This window comes from Nicotiana sylvestris, chromosome 7 (genome assembly GCF_000393655.2).
Source record: "Nicotiana sylvestris chromosome 7, ASM39365v2, whole genome shotgun sequence".
Lineage (NCBI taxonomy): Eukaryota > Viridiplantae > Streptophyta > Magnoliopsida > Solanales > Solanaceae > Nicotiana > Nicotiana sylvestris.
Genome location: NC_091063.1, coordinates 150,039,436 through 150,057,214, shown reverse-complemented (window position 1 = coordinate 150,057,214; position 17,779 = coordinate 150,039,436). Strand labels below are relative to the sequence as shown.

The window sequence follows — 17,779 nt, the reverse complement described above, 5'->3', positions numbered from 1 at the left end:
TCCCTTTAAATTCCTTTTGCAGTAGTGTTATAATCGTGGAAGAAAAATCCTTTCTTCCACGAATTTGCCTAGTCCTAATCCATCTACAGGCATCAGAAAACCTACATTAAGTCCAAATTAGTTCTTAATCATATCACTTGTCTTCACATGGAAATGTAGGCACTAATGACATCATCCCTACCCATCACACCTATAATTGCAGAAGATGTCATATGGTCACAATCTGAAAATAATAAAATTCCCAAAGCAATTATTGAGCTGATGCCAGATTGATACATACATCTTAATCATAATTTGTTATGTCTAAACAACGTATTAACATCAATATCATTCCATGTGATTCATGTTTAGTACGTCACGCAAGTGGCTAAACTATATTATTTGGGATATTATTATGATCTTTAAACCAATCTTCCTTGAGTCATTTGCATAATAATACGACTTCTCTCAACCCCTTATAAAATATGTTGGCTATTGTTTAAATACCAACCATAGTAAGCTTGAAATTAGGAGTGACAATTTAAGGCCAAACCCATTTAATTCGTCCAAGCTTGGGCCGTTCATTAACCCACCCATTATTAAACCTAGTCCATCTCAGGTCAACTTTAAAATAATTTTTTTGTTGAATATATATATATATATATATATCCATAACAAAAGAAAAAAATCTTATTTGATAATCAAACAATGCATAAGAAAACATTACACATTAACTAATGTTTGATAAGAGTTGGGCGGGTTGGGCTATGACAAGGGGCAGACGCACGTTCGTCGGCAAATTTTATTAAATATATGCACTAATATTGTGAGAAAATTGATAAGTAGGATAAAATGACACCATTAAGATAGAGTGTCTCCTAGTGTATTGGTTATGTGCTTGATTTTGCTCTAAGAGGTCGGAGGAAGATCAAACAAAACTAATGGACCAAGGTTATTTCTTGTCCAGAAGTATGATAGCTAAAGTTATTTATTCTCATTCTCCTATAAATTTTGACACCGCTTACAAAATTTTTTGTATATGCCCCTCGCTATGACGGTATGACCCAAATTTTAGCCATTTTAACCCAGCTCATCTCAGAACTTTTGAGTTGGTCGATTATTAACTCAGACCATTTTAACCTTCTCAAAATCAGCCCAACCCACTCATTTGACGCTCATGCTTGGAATGATGCAAAACTTTATCCTTTAGAATAATAATGACAATAATAATTCAACTTTATTATATAATCATAGAAAGAGTAGAGCCTGATAAATAGAATGGAGAAACAAAAGGGAGTTTATTTACAAGATTTGTGGATCATTACCATCACTAGTTGAAAGGAAGCACTAATAGACTAATTAAGTTGATAATGACAACAAAACATCTACATCATTTAATCAATTTGACAAGAAATTTTGGATCATAATTATTATTTTTTTCTCCCAACAGCAGCAGTACTAAGGCATTGATACATTATGTTAAGCTGTGACAGATGTCTCAACAGCAACACCTGAGTAGTTAACTTCAGCCACCCTGTCAACTTCCCAAAGTTGTGGTAATGCTTCCCTTATGTTGTGGATGCTTTCTAATGCATAATCTGCTCCTACAACTCTTTGTGAATTGCCAACCTGAAAATAACAAGCAACAACACTACAACATTAGCAACACAACAAAATAAGAGGTAACGGGTTCGAGCCCTAGGTTCAGCCACTGATGCTTGCATTAGATTAGGCAACCTACATCACACCTCTTAGTGTACGGTCCCTCCCCTGTGAGAACATGTGATGCTTTGTGCACTGGACTGCTTTTAGTGCACAAGATTGCTCCAGTAAATACTATTACCTCTGTTTCATTTGTTATGATAGTGTTTGACTATGCACGTACTTTTTGAAAGAAAATTTCGCCCACGTACCGTAAAATAATCTCTAGAATGACTTGTCGTCTTAAACATGCCATGATAATTTTATGGTTATAAGAGCATGTTATTAATGGTTAAATGCAAAATTGAAGTTAAAGAATTTCCGAATATATAATGGTGCCATTATTTTTCAGACCGAAAAGAAAAGAGTATCATAGAAAATAAAACATAAGGAATACAACTTACCAGTACTGTATCAAGACCAACACGCTTGCCAGCTTGAATGTTACGGACACTATCTTCAAAGAAAAGCTGAAAAAATGGAAACATTCCAAATCAGTACATTGAAATAACAATAATCTTTTAAATAGGATTCAAGAAATTGAACAATTAATCTTACAGTTCTGTGTGGATTAATGTTGGCAATCTTTAAAGCGCGTTCAATGGCGATTTCTGAAGGTTTACAGACAATTGGTGTTTTTGGCAATACTGATCCAGGTTTAGGTTGAGCAAAATGACCAATAATGTCAAAGATCTCAGTGCCATTATTTGCAGCAGTGTTTGAAGATGTGGCTGATCCCAAAAACTCAATGTCGTCTTCGTCATCTGATGGAGTGCTCTTGTGAATTGGATTCAGAGTCTCAAAACATAAAATACCTTCAAAACAATCTTCTAATCCTAGCCTATTCAAAGCTTTCAGAGCATGGACCTTATCAGCATTTGTGAAGATCTGTAATAGGAAAAAGAAAACATTCAAAAAAGGCTCTTTGGCCACGAAATAAGGATCTTTGCATAAATAGCGGTCATATTCACTGTTTAATTTTCTAGCCATATACATAGATTATACACAGACAGGAAGCTTTGGCGTAACTAGTAAAGTTAATGTCACGTGACTAGGAGATTACGGGTTCGAGCGGTGGAAACAGCCTCTTGCAGAAATATAGGGTAAGACTGCATACAATAGACCCTTGTGATCAAGACCTTCCTCGAACCATGCGCATAACCGGAGCTTAGTGCTCCGGGTATACATAGATTATACACATATAATATACAAATTATGCATATATATCCACCGGCTATTTTTGGTTTAAACAGTTGGCCTGACGGATTTAGGTTAATTCTTCTAAATATTAAACAAAAATGTTCATGAATTGTGAAAATGGACTTACAACTTTGCGGATTGGTAAGCTTAGCAAAAGACTTCTCAGAACAGGGTCAGGCCTTAAATTTTCATAGGGTAACCTCCCATGGACAAAACTGCAAAACAAATTGGAAAATGAAGATCAGTAAACTAAAAAAATGAGAGTTTAAAATCTTTTTTGGTTTCCCACCCGGTGTTCAGTACCCGCATTGGAGCCCGACTATATTCGGATTCGCGCCGGGTAGGGCCCCATTCGGGGTAGTGCAGCCTACCAAAGATTTTTCCATACACAGGGCTCGAACCCGAAACCTCTGATTAACGGAGGAACAATCTCATCCACTGCACCACATACTTTGGTGGTTGGTATGATAGTTTAAAATCAATAGAGGTGTAATTACTCACCTATGGTACTCATCATAATCGAAATCGTAGCCAATTGCCTGCCAAAAACAAATGATTCATCTCATTAAGTTAAAGTAGAACTTTCTTTTCTTGATCAAATTTTTATGTAAATACAGGGTAAAAAAAAAAGGATTTACCCTAAGGCCAGCCATTGTAGTCCCATAATTCTTGTACAGTAAATTACCCAGCTCAGCAATTTTGCTTTGTTCTATACCAAGCTTTTCAACCATATAATCTGTAAAAAACACAATGAATTCTAAATTAGACATCATTTAACCATTTTAAAAAAGATATTTAGCCTAAAAAAATTTGAAGAACAGATCAAGTATACCTTCAATATTCTTACGAACACTTGATGCTAAACCAGTGCTCAGAGGATACAAAGTATCATCTAAATCTGTAAATTCCAAATGTTATATAATCAAACTTGCTCAAAATTTGAATTAAAAAAATGAGATTTGACAGCTAAATTTGTCAAAAAAGATAACTTACCAAAAAGAAGACAGTCGTACTTTGGTCTCTGAACATGTCCATATTCCATTTTGGCCTAAGAAAACTTGAGTAAAGAAGTGAAATAGGTAAGAAGAGTGGACAAAGATAATCTAAATCCAGCCAAACCAATTTGAAAATTCAATCTAAGTCTCAATCTACATTTCTTCATTATGGCTTCAACAATTATTGAGTTCCAATCAAAAACCTTGAGTCAGCATATATAATTATTACAAGCATAAAAAAAGGGAAATAATAATACAATTTTTAATGTATGATAAAAACAAATTATGTCAAGCCAAAAGAAAGTGGACCCTTGACCTGAGGCTTGTTTCCTTCAGAAAGCCTCGGAATTCATAAAAAAAAAAAAAAAAAACTCCAAAATAGAAAAATTCAAATTTATTCAAATGCAGAAACAATACTGAAACAAAAGCTAATGCACTTCATAACTAACATTATTTTAATTATACAATATATATTAACATCAAATACATATGTTTATAATGAGAACTACACATATAAACATCAACGAAAGGGAAAACAAATTAAAGAAAACAAGAAAGCATAAGCCTTTCCCTTAGATTACTCTTTTTGTAATTTCTTCAATAATCAAAGCAACGTCAAAGGTCAAAGAAGGACTATGAAAACCAAAAAAGAAATCAGAAACCAAACTTCAAGATAATAGAACTGTTACATAAAATTAGTAGAAAGTTCAGAAAACACATAAATTTTGACAATAATAACACGGTAAATAAATTTCATGTGTTTTTATGATTTACCTAATCATTACTACGTAATTTGATTAAAAATGTTCATTCTTCGGAATTTTTTTGTTCTTTAAAATTTTAAGACGCTTAATGAAATCCTGACTTCAGCACGATCAGAAATTAAATCATTTTAACCAAAACTAGTTCAGTGGGTCAAAAAGTTAACTTCGACCCTCCAATATAAAGAAATGAACGTATCCGTGAAATTTCATTGCGTTATTATTGTAGTTACGAAACAAGAAACAGAGAGAGGATGAAGGAAAAAACGTACCAAGAATCAAAATGGAGATGATCAAAGAGAAGAAAATGAAGATACAAAGAGACTTTTCTTTGTAGTAAAAGCTTTTGTGTAGTATTTGAAAGGAGCCAAGGAAGAAGGGGAGGAATACGAGTTGGCATTGAATGGGTTTATATAGGCAAAACGTTGCGTCTTTTCTCATTTAAAAATTAGAAGTTAACTAATTATAAAACTACCTAAGGCTTTCTTCGACTTTTCCTTTTAATTAAAAAAGGTGACTTTTTTTTTTTTTTTTTTGAAAAAGTCGTTTTATTTTTTGCATATTCCTTTTTGCCTCTCCGTTGTACTTTCGGGACTATTTTATTGAAACTTTTGAAATTGTCCTCTCTATTTGTTCTTTATTTTCCCCTAAATATGCCCCATTTTATCTTTCTCTACCTCAAAATCCCCTTGTTTTTTTCAGATTATACTATTGTTATTTGAGGAGTTGAAAATTGTTTTGTAAATCTTTTGACAATAGAAGATTATGGTTTAAAAATTATATAAAAATGCAAAATATTGAGGAATCAACAATTGAATTCAAATGCCAAACTAGGTGTTTTGACCTTTCGTTTCGAGAAAGATTTATGTTTTATAAACTAAGTATTAAATTGCATTTAATACGTAAAAAATAGTAACTATGTGGAAAAAACTTATCTCGTAATATTATATAGTGAATATATTAAACTTCGCTGAAACACTACATATTGTTACTGAATTATAAGAATAATGATTAATCTTTAAATTAAACATATGATTAGTTGACCACTCACTATCTAATGATAGTTCATCAAGTAATTTCTGAAAAATGTAGAAAATTTGAGCCAAGAGTTATGGGAGAAAATATCAAGATATAATAATTGAACTTGCCATATCTGGTTTTGGTTGTGGAGTGATAAATATTTCTCTATTCTTAACCAGAGGTTTCGATTTCAAGTGCTGTTATAAAGTAGCTTTTGGCAGAAAACATTTTACTCCTGAAATAAAACTTTCTGGCGCACATATAAATTAGTCAGGCTCTAAAGCAAATACCGAATATTATTTAAAAAGAAAAACTTTTGGCAATTTAATAGAACATCGTCTTGTGTGGTTGTTAGGGTACGCGTAGAGCCTTTGTGCAGGATATTGCATCTTTGATCTCTATTCAATAATATACTTCAATTTTCAAGATATCTAATTAATTTATTTGAGCGTGTTATTTTTATTCTAACGAATATTCGTCCGAATTTCTGATCTATAATTAATGGATGAGATGAAATTAAATCCTCTCCTTCTCTTAAAAGAATGTGGTAGGTAGACTACAGCCATAAACTTGAGATAAATGTTGACTCAATTTGCATCAAATGCTAAGTTCTCCTTCCCACCCCAAATTTTAAGAACGGAAAAGATCTAAATATGTCCTTAAACTATGTAAAATTGAGTGGATCTGCCCGTTGTTAACATTTTAGCACAAATATGCATTTATTCTGAACAATCTCATATGGAGAACATATTTAATCTCACACGCATACTTTGAGGACAACTTGACACATTAAAGTTCTTAAGTTTTTATATTATTGAGTTATATTGTTTGATTCATGTCAATATAATAAAAGTTTATAATGAAACCCTCTCAAATCGATTATTTTCTTTCTGTAAATCTTTAATACGGAAAAAAAAGAGAAGCAAAATGTAGAAAAACTTAAACCACTCATATGTGAATATCAAATTGAGAGTGATGTAATTATAATTAGTCCCTACAACATATTATATAACGCATGATAGTTGGTCCTCGTTTGATATTTTAAGATCAAATTTCCTTTTGGACAATCTATAGTGCTTTGCGTATAGATATATTTGGTTGGTATGAATTATAGATAGGTGTTCCAACAAATCCATTGCTCTCTGCTTACAACATATTAATACTTCAAAATATTATTATCCCTGATAAAAACCCAAGGTTTAGTGTGTATTTGGTATGAAGTTCAATTTCTTAATATTTGGTTGATTAAATATTTTGGAAAATATTTTTCTCATAAACTCATTTTTCTCCGACCGAAGGAAAATGACTTCCCTGCTAAAAAGAGAAAAAATATTTTTCAACCTTCCCCATCATATTCTCCACCATCCACCCCCATCATCCCCACTCCCATCCCCATGCTCTACACTCGTTACGATCCAACCCCCACCCCTACGCTCCCCACTCTCACTCCTAATTACCTCGCGACTGCCATCCGACCCCCTAGACTCTGACCCTATAACCCTCGCATGCCCTTATCCATTTCGTCTTGAATAGTGTTTGCCTGAAATATAATTTTCAAAAATATTTTTTGCTATGTAACCAAACACCAAAAAATAAATAAGAAAATCACATATTTTTAATAAAGAAAATTCAGAAAAATATTTTCAAGAAAAATATTTTCCTCTATATCAAATACACCCTTAATGTCAAAAATTTGTCCACCATATATAAACACATACTATATGAAAAGAAAACCATTATAAGTTGGTCACTTATGTATTCTACTAGTTGCTTCAGAATCAATATTTTAACAATTAGATAGGGAAAGCCGTATAGCTCGTCGTCAACAATATAATCGCCTAGACCACCAATAGTATCTAACAATATAGAAGTGACTCAAAGGTTCTAGAGGCATTAAATTGGCACTTAAATTTGTTGGGCTAATGTCAGTTGACTCACAATTTTTTTAGCTACTAATGTGGAACTTTATTCGCATTCAATAATTTTCCTTGTGAACTAAGTTCATTGCGTGCCACGCACCCAACTTCGTTGGAGTATTTATAACAATCGAAGACTGCAACTAGCTTTTTTTTTGTGTGTGCGTCTCCAAGCTCGTACGGGTAAAAATCGAGCTCTGCACCATCACTCTACCATTTTAACCGGACTTTGATACCGGTTGTTGGGCTAAAATGTCCCAATGATACTCTTAACAAAGTGTGATATTATTTGATTTGGGCCAAACTCGCATAGTTTTCCCAAAATTCTCACACCATTAAGAGATTGTTATACCTTATATGTAGACTCCAACTTTTTCAGCTAGAATGTTTTACTTTATTCGCATACCCAACAAAATTACATCAAAAATTCAACGGCCAATAGTTTTGCTCAACATTTTTCTGTCAATTGTTGGCTTGTTCCTCTGATTTCAAAGAGTTATTGTCATTCGGTACAAGATATGTATTCTCGACAATTAGTGTTTTTCTCATCGTCAAGCTACTCCAGAGGATTAACCGTCTAGCCCAGTTACTTGCTTTCCTAATTAGATTTTGAGCTTTTGCACTGAAACATCTAGATAATTCTAGTCACATGTTGTGCTCATAGTCCTAAATAATATGGTCACAGTTATGAATATGAGATATTTTAAGACAGGACAAAGCAACATGTTAAAATTAATAGGAACACCATGTTAGCACAGAAACAAAATCGTACATACCACCTGTACGAGACACAAAAATGGAATGATGAATTATCGAACCCTTGCTCCTCTTTAATTCATGCAACTATTTAAGTAAAAAAATACCCTCGTATTTATATGATAAAAAGAAACGAAAAAAGAAAAAACCATGAAGTGGACAAAACATGTGCTTCACAGAAGATTAGGTAATGATCTTAGTCCTACAATATTAATTCAACGTGATTTATATTTCAAAAAATATCCTTACTATCGATGTGGTGGATTCAACGGGTGACAATTCTGTGGCTTTATGTAGGGATGTATATGGACCGGCTGGTTCGGTTTTTATCAAAAAAACTAAACCAACTATATCGGTTTGGATTGGTTCAGTTTTGACGGTTTTATCGGATTTTTTGTTACTCAAATATTGTTTCAATCTTATTTTGTTAAATTTGTGATAAGTAAATATATGTTTAGTAAAAATTTTAAAAAAAATTGACAAATATATTATCTATTAAATATTTTCATGGAAGAATCCACTTAGTAATACATGATAGTTATTTTTTAGTCGTCTGATAGTAATTTTTTTGTTGATGTACACTTTCAAGGTTAATCGAGTTCAGTAATTAAACATAAAAATCAATATGATACCTAAATAATAATAACCACTTCAAATTCGAAAAAAGATATAAGAATTTAACAGATGTTGACATATGAATATGGAAGAATAAAGAGATTGACGCATTTCAGTAACGATAAGAAAGTGATCATATTAATCCATTATTTAAAGTTAATAAATAAGGAGCATGATCACACCCAACTATGCCTTATAAAAAAGACTTAGTGGTCATTGCAAATATATTCCGATTAATAAGTCCGGAGTCGAATCCCACAGGGAATTAACCTATTAAGCTCAGCTACTAGACTCGCACAAATTCACGCAATCAATCTTCAGAAATATTTGAGTAACAAGTTGGATGTTTACTAACTAAATATTACATAATAAAAATGCAATAAATAAGAACTAACTACGAACGGGTTGTAGATAAGAATTGAAATGATCTAAGATTCTGATTTCCCCTATTGTCGGTATCCTTTCCGCTACATTTTCTATAAATTTGCTTAAGTCTTCTCTATCAATCATGAATACTCTGACTGTCATAACTCTCTCCCGAGTACTTACCACAATAATATAGACATATTCTCCCGAATTACACTATCTTGTCTTAAGTACAGCTCACTCAGATCGCACCAAGGTTTCGTTATCCCTAATCCCACCTTTAAACCCTTCGTATTGATCCCTCATATACGTTAGGAGTGATGTTATTCAACAACTACCTAAATATGTACTCTCTCCTGAGTAATACATATTAAATAGGAACAGTTAATTGAGGGCCCTTCAATCAACAACAATACGCATATAGTTGAACAAATAGAGAAATACTACGACAAATCTATATTAACGTAACGAGAAAATCATCCTCCAACAGGTCCCATCAAAACTCTAGATCAAGAGTTTAGCTACTCATACTCATAGTAACAATATCCAAAGTATTTTGCATAATTAAATTACAAAGTAAGGATAAAGGGATGTAAAAATCGATGATTCTAACTCCCAACAGTTGTTCCACGAGCTATCCTTTCTTCCGGTTGCAAAAGTCCTTCAAAGTGGTATTTTTAGGTCTATTTATATGTTTAGGACAAGACCTAAATGTGTAGGTCAAATCCTAGTCAAACCGGGAAACGAACTAAGCCTTCAAAACTCGGACTGGATCTCGCCCCAGGCCTGGCGTCGCCAGGCATAACGCCTGGTTGACCTGGTGTCAGGCCTGGCATCGCCAAGTCTAATGCCTGGTTATGACGGGCCTTTGCCTTGCCTCGCCAGCCTCTCGCTAGCTTCAAGCCTGGTGCCGCCATTTTCTCTCCTTCTCTATTCACGCGCACGCTTTCGACTTGTAGGTCTCCTTTTTCTTCTACTTTCATCTCTAATTCACCTACACATAAAATGGACCCTATTACGCTCAAATAAAGTGTAATTTATCATTAAAGCATATAAAATACAAGGCGAATAATGTGATAAACCATGAATTATAGCCACACATCAATACCCCACACTTAGACCATTGCTCGTCCTCGAGCAATCAAACTACACTCATAGACACAACCTATTAAGAAATTCCCTTAACTCATTATACCAAGAATCTTTAAAATAGTTTAAGCACAAAGGTGCGACATCCTCGCCTCAAGATTCGACTCACAAATACCAATTCACTTACTTACCTTAACATGGAAGTCAACAACATTACCTTTCCTTTATGAATTATGTTCCCTCACCCAATCAAAGAGCTTAGTTCCACACACAATGGATTTTAAAAACGTAGGAACTCAAGATAGGAAAAACACACTCGCTCTCAAAACTGACCTTCATATGCCCCAAATGATGCACCATAAGCTCGCCCGTAGTGTAATACTCCACTAATCGAGTTCATTCAGTCTAAGATCAAATATGACTTTCATTGGTTGTAATGTAGGTTGTGGGTCGGGTAGGATACATTTGGATATACGTGACTACACCTCCCTTAAGCACTTTAATACAAACACTTTAACATTCAAGCTCATACTTATGTCAAACCAAAACTCCACCTTAACTTCACTATATTTTACCCCCTACTTCTTTAAGCACCAGTACATCAAAAGCCACCACCATCAAGAACTATTCTTCCCAACAATACAACTATTTTCTTTTTCTTTTTCAATTCAAGTGGCTTTTATTTTATTTTTTTGTTTTTTTTTTTCCTTTTTACACATTGCACCTTTCTCCTTATTTCAATTGTTCCACTCAAAAACCAACCCACCACCCCTCACTTTAACTTTTCCTTAATTCATCACCATTCAAGTGCCCATGAGATGTAACAAGGTTCAAATATATGGTCGATTCAAACAAAGGGGTATGACTTGTAATGTGGTTACCAAAGAAATAGGATTATAGGCTCAAAGGGGTTAACTACGATACATAACATTTAGGTGGGCACTCTATATATATTTGGCTTACAAAGAAATGCCTATATTACTTCTCAAATTGAACAAGACTACTATTTCGCTTTGCGCACACACAGAGCAAGTTTTAGATATAAAATACAATGCACGGAATACATACAAACCTCACACATACATGATACATAACTCATTCAGGATTGGTTTTTATTACGACACTCCAGTCAAAGCAGTTAAGCAAAATTTAAGAATTTACGATTTAAGGTACTTACGCTAGAGTCAAAAATTGAGTCTATGTGTCACAACCAGAGTACTAACTATTATCAAGGCATCACCAAACTTAGAGATATTGATGTGATTAAATGCATAGCCACGTGGTCCCTACTCCTAAAAACTAAAACTAACTACACCCGGTTCAACTAAAAACCCTTGAAAAAGAATCGTGGCCCATAGAAAAACTAAGGAGGAATTACTACATTACCTACAAAAAAATGGTATTTTTATTTGGACTTACTTCCCTCAAGAAAACTGTCTAGGAGATCCATCGTCGGGAAAAGTCCAACATTTTTATTTTTTTAAAATATTTTTGGCCTAAAAACAACGAACAAGAAAAACATAAATTAAAAACAAATTCTAAAAATGAAAAACAAATTCTTAAAACAAATAACTAAAACAATTAGCTAACGAAAACGACACTTACTACAACAACAAAAACAGCTAACAACTACTAATTTCTACAAGTTCCCACCCCACGCTTAGATCATGCATTGTCCTCAGTGCATGCACAAATTGACAAAACAAGAAAGAAAAAGAGTAAGGTGCAAGGAAACTCCCTGATTAAGCAGCGTCTTCATCCTCTGGCGCTCAACACTTTTCTTCATGTTCATCCTCCTCCTTATCATCATCCCCTCACCATCTGACTGCTCTGGCTCAGCCTCAGACTGCTCAGATGTTGATATCCTCATCATTGGGGAGTCTGTAACCATCTCCTAACCCAACTAGCTGCTGGGCATGAGCATTGAGAGGGTACCGCTACTCCAATTCAATCCTCTCCAATGTGGCCAGGCGACCCCCTATCTGCAGCTGCAGATCCATCATCTTATAGAGATGTGCCATAAAACTATCATCATGTGCATTGCGCTCATCACCTGTCAATGATGGCATGGCAATCTCATCTTTTAGCTAGAGAATAGTGATGTCTGTTTATCGGATGGGCTGATCGATGGTGTGCTCAAACTCAGGCTCCTCCTCAACTTCCCCGTGCTTTAAGAATTGAGTCAAGAAATTAGCAAATGGCATTCGATCTATTTACTTACTCATTATCACTGATGATATCTGGTAGCGGATTAGATGACCCACATTCACCCTTTGACCTGTCATGAGGAAGTATAGCACACAGGTCCTCTCACGGCTAATGAGCGTGTCATGATTGCACGGTAGGAGCCGTGCGTTTATCAGTTTAATCTACACCTGAGCCTCCGCTTTCATTTTCTTCTTAGGGAATCTTTTGTGACGATTTGTTACCTTATCCCGGACCCATGCTGCCGTAGAGTCGACATCGTAGAGCATGTGTCTAAACTCTCTATATGTAGGTCGTTAAATGAATTGGTCCAATGGCTCCACAGGAACATTTGGCGCACCTAAAAAGTTACATATGGACGTGGCTGAAAAATTTATCAACCGTCCACGAATTGGCACCAACTTTTCAGTATCCTATGGATCAAACCCTACATAGAATTCCCGGACTAGATTGAGATTGATGTACCATGTGTTCTTGAAAACATAGCTTAACCCCAAATCCTGGATGCCTCTCCAAATTGCCTGATACTTCGCTTTCAGGCTGCTTTCCTGGATAGCTACTTCTGGATGGACATGTTTAGGCCTATAACGCCTGTACCAATCCTTTGTATGCAGGGGTATGCTATTGATGCCAAACTCCTGTTAGCCTTGGGGTTGTAGACGCATGGCAGCTACAGCTGCCACAACTTGTGCTCCACTCAGACTAGAGGTAGCTTCTCCTCCTTTTCTCTTCTTTGGGGGAGGTGCGGAGGTCGCGTTTGCTTTAGCTGGGGCAGTTGAAGTGGCCTTTCCTTTGCCTATGTCTTTTCTGGGAGGCATCTTCATTCCTACACTACACACATAATCTTGCCCAACTTTCCGAGATTACTCAGACTTCACCTCGTATTTTCTTAATAGGGGAATCAAACAAAAACATATGGGCTACCCGTGAGCCACCCCACACTTAAGATTTTAACTTGGTGCATGACTACATAACACTAGTTTATTAATCCCGGAGACTCGGGCTCCAATGGGGACAAGGAATGTCATTGAGGCATTATATCAAACACTTAACAAGCACTAGTGCCATGGGAGTGCTTGTAGAGATGAGGGATTGCCTTATCCTCCCAAATCGGCTTGGGAGTTCCGTACTACCGCATGTTTTTGCAATCGCAAAGCCATTCCTATGGCGTTCATGGGGTTGGGGCACACAAACACAATACTACAATGAAGAACAACCACCAACTTTTGCGTGTAATTATATACATGTACCCAATTCGAAATTACAAGGAAAAGAGATAAAATCATACCTTTGAAGCTTTTGAGAAAAGGGAGTTGTCTGAGAATTGCTGATGAGTGTGAACGAAATAGCAAGACAAAGTTTGACTTCAATGGGGATGGGAGAGACAACTATCACAATGTGCTGATGAGTGTGTGTGGATGAGCAAATTTGTGCAGTGTGTTTGGATGAGAGCAAAGCTGATGAACAGTAGTGTGTGCTTGTGAACTTTTTTTAGAGCTTGGTGTGTGTTTGGTTTTAGTTATGTTAGGGTTTTTTTATTCTGTTCAGTGCTTAGGGCATGTAAGTGAGGAGGTTTGAATAAAATAAGGGAAAGAAATTATGTTAGGTCGAAAAAAAACTTACCTGACGTCGCCAGACCCTTTACCTAGCCTTACCCAGGTGTCGCCAACCCCAGCGCCAGCCTTGCCTGGCTTTACCCAGGCGTGGCCATCCCCAGTGCCAGCCTTGCCTGGCTTTATCCTGGCGTCGCCAGCCCCAACGCTTGGTGTACCTGGCTTTACTCAGGTGGCACCAGGCTATCACCTGATGTCCTTCAGGTGACGCTGAAACCCTTCTCGTCTTGCCCAAAATTACCTGCAAACTTGTTAGTACCTAAAAATAAAAAGAAAAATTCTAACTATACTAAAAATCAAGGATGAATTGGGTTGTCTCCCAATGAGCGCCTTATTTAACATCGTGGCATGATGAATACAATAGTCCAATGGGTTGCCTCCCATGAAGCGCCTGATTTAACATCACAGCACGTCACATGTAGGCACATTTAAGGTACGCTCAACATTGGTGGCTCGATCAAATGAGTCACTGACACTACTTTTGCTTCATCCATGCCTAAATAATATTTTAATTTGTGCCCATTGACTCTGAACTTGTGAGAGTCATTTTCTGCAATAATCTCTACGGCACCCGCGGGATGAATCTGGACCACACGAAATGGTCCTGACCATCTTGACTTTAATTTACCCGAAAATAATCTCAGCCTTGAATTGTATAGCAATACCCTATATTCGGGTTTAAAACTCCGCTCAAGAATATTTTTATCATGTATTATCTTCATTCTCTCCTTGTATAGTCTTTTGCTCTCAAAAGCTTGGTATCGAAACTCATCAAGCTCGTGCAACTCTGTGATTCTACTTGTTCCCGCAGCTTTAATATCGAGATTCAACTGCCTCAATGCCCATAAATCTCCATGCTCAAACTCCACCGATAAGTGACACGCCTTCCTACCAACTTGAATGGCGACATGCCGATCGGTGTTTTGAAAGAGGTTTGATTGGCCCATAGTGCATCATCTAACTTTCTTGCCCAATCCGTTCTAGTAGCATTCACATTCTTTGTCAACACACTCTTTATCTCTCTGTTCAAAACTTCCACTTTCCCACTCATTTGTGGATGATATGGGGTGGCAACCTTGTGGCATACATCATACTTTTCTAACAACTTCGGGAAGGCTCGATTATAGAAGTGAGTGCCTCCGTCACTAATTATTGCCCTTGGAGTGCCAAATCGGGTAAATATGTTCTTTCTTGAAAAACCAATTACCCCCTTTGCATAATTTGTAGGGAGTGTTGTAGCCTCCACCCATTTGGACACGTAGTCCACAGTGACGGGTATGTACTTATTGCCATATGAGCTGACAAAAGGCCCCATAAAATCGATTCCCCATACATCAAACACTTCTACCTCCTGAATTGGGTTAATAGGCATCTCATGTAGGGGGGAAATATTCCTGGTTCGTTGGCATTTATCACAACCCTTCACCCATAAGTGTGTATCTTTGAACAATGTCAGCCAGTAGAAGCCCGACTCCAAGACTTTCGCAACTATCCTTACTCCCCCGAAATGGACACCATATGGTGACGCATGACATGCTTGCAAAATAGAAGATTGGTCTGTCTCACGGATACATCTCTTTATTATGTTATCAACACAAATCCTGAACAGATAAGGCTCATCATAATAATACATGGGACAATCACGAAAGAACTTTTTCTTTTGGACAGAGGAAAGGTCATAAGGAACAATACCGCTCACCAGGTAATTTGCAATGTCAGCATACCATGGCGCTTCCTCAAGACTCGTGGCTAATAGTTGTTCATCCGAGAAGGTTTCCATAATCTCTTCCACCTCAACCTTTTTCTCGGCTCCTTCCAGACTGGACAAGTGATCAGCCACTTGGTTCTCCGTTCTCTTTCAGTCATAGATTTCCAAGTCAAATTCTTACAGCAGTAGCACCTATCGAATCAGGCGCAACTTTGACTCCTTCTTCTCGATTAAGTACTTTAGAGCAGCATGGTCAGTATAAACAATTACCTTCGAGCCTATCAGGTATGAATTGAATTTGTCAAATGCGAACACCACTGCTAGCATCTCCTTCTCGGTCACTGTGTTATTTAGCTGGGCACCACTCAGAGTTCTACTTGCGTAGTATATTGGATACATGACTTTGTCTTTTTGCTACCCAAGATATACTCCCATATCATAGTCACTCGCATCACACATCAGCTCAAATGGTTGCTCCCAGTCAGGGGCAACTATGATAGGTGTTGTTACTGGTCTCTTCTTCAATTCCTCAAACTCTACCCTGCAGTCATTAGAAAACAAAGGGTGGTCTTTTTCAAGCAATTTACACAAGGAGTTAGCAATTTTGGAAATATCTTTTATAAATCTCCTATAGAAACCGGCGTGCCCAAGGAAACTTCTGATTGCTTTGATAGAATTGGGTGGTGGAAGCTTTTCGATCACATCAACCTTTGCACGATCTACCTCAATTCCTTTACTCAACACTAGGTGCCCCAAAAGTATACCTTCCTATACTATGAAATGATATTTTTCCTAGTTGAGTACTAGATTAGACTTGAAGATGGACATCATGCACCTTTGGAATGTGGAAGGTGCGTTGCATAGGCCCAACGACATTCTCCAAAAGGCATAGATTCCACAAGGGCAGATGAACGATGTTTTCTCTCTGTCCTCCGGGGCAATAGAGATCTGATTATACCCCAAGTACCCATCCAGAAAGCAGAAATGGGACCTCCCTGCCAATCTATCTAACATCTGATCAATGAATGGCAGTGGGAAGTGGTCTTTCTGGGTAGCCATGTTCAACTTTCTGTAATCCATAAGGATTCGCCAACCTGTGACTGTTTTTGTTGAGATCAACTCGTTCTTCTCATTTTTCACTACCATTATACCGCCTTTTTTGGCACATACTGAACTGGGCTAACCTAGTTACTGTCAGAGATGGAAATATGATTCCCATCTAACCACTTAATCACTTCTTTCTTTACCACTTCTTTCATGTTGGGGTTCAACCTTCTTTGATGTTGTCTGGAAGGTTTGTGCCCATCTTCTAGTAAAATCTTATGCATACAGAAGGTCGGGCTGATACCCTTAATGTCCGCAATGGTCCAACCAATTGCAGTTTTGCACTCTATCAATACCTACAAAAGTTGTTCTGCCTTCACATCTAACAAACTAGATGAGATAATAACAGGTTAAGTTGAGTTAGGTCCCAAGAAAGCATACCTGAGATGAGATGGTAGGGGCTTCAGTTCCAACTTTGGTGGTTCTTCTATCGACGACTTAGCTAGTGGATTTTTCCTTTCTTCTAAGTACAAAGGCTCAAATTCGAGCTCCCTTCTCCAAAAACCTTGGACTTCAAGAGCAAGTACCCACTCCGCCAAGTCTTTTCCGTTTGCTTCATCTAAGTTTATGAGATATGCTGCTAGAGGGTCTTTAGTGTTCAATATCTCATCTTCCTCTTCCAAAATTACATCCACGGCTTCTATTAGAGAGTATTTAGCAAATTCACTTGGTCGTCGCATAGATTTCTGCATATTGAATGTTATTTCTTCATCATTTAATCTCATTTCGAGCTCTCATGTTTCACGGTCAA

General features: G+C 36.6%; 1 protein-coding gene across 1 annotated transcript; it reads right to left on the bottom strand.

The window, feature by feature from the left end:
* Nucleotides 1-1,197: 1,197 nt before the first annotated feature.
* On the bottom strand, nucleotides 1,198-5,070 carry LOC104228845 (suppressor of disruption of TFIIS). The gene is made up of 9 exons (XM_009781390.2): nucleotides 4,909-5,070; nucleotides 3,874-3,937; nucleotides 3,713-3,778; nucleotides 3,519-3,616; nucleotides 3,382-3,419; nucleotides 3,008-3,095; nucleotides 2,239-2,568; nucleotides 2,085-2,150; nucleotides 1,198-1,608 (listed from the first exon to the last, which is right to left on the bottom strand). Exons 2-9 carry the CDS (start codon nucleotides 3,920-3,922, stop codon nucleotides 1,459-1,461), a joined length of 885 nt encoding a protein of 294 aa, XP_009779692.1. The 5' UTR covers nucleotides 3,923-3,937; nucleotides 4,909-5,070; the 3' UTR covers nucleotides 1,198-1,458.
* Nucleotides 5,071-17,779: the final 12,709 nt, after the last annotated feature.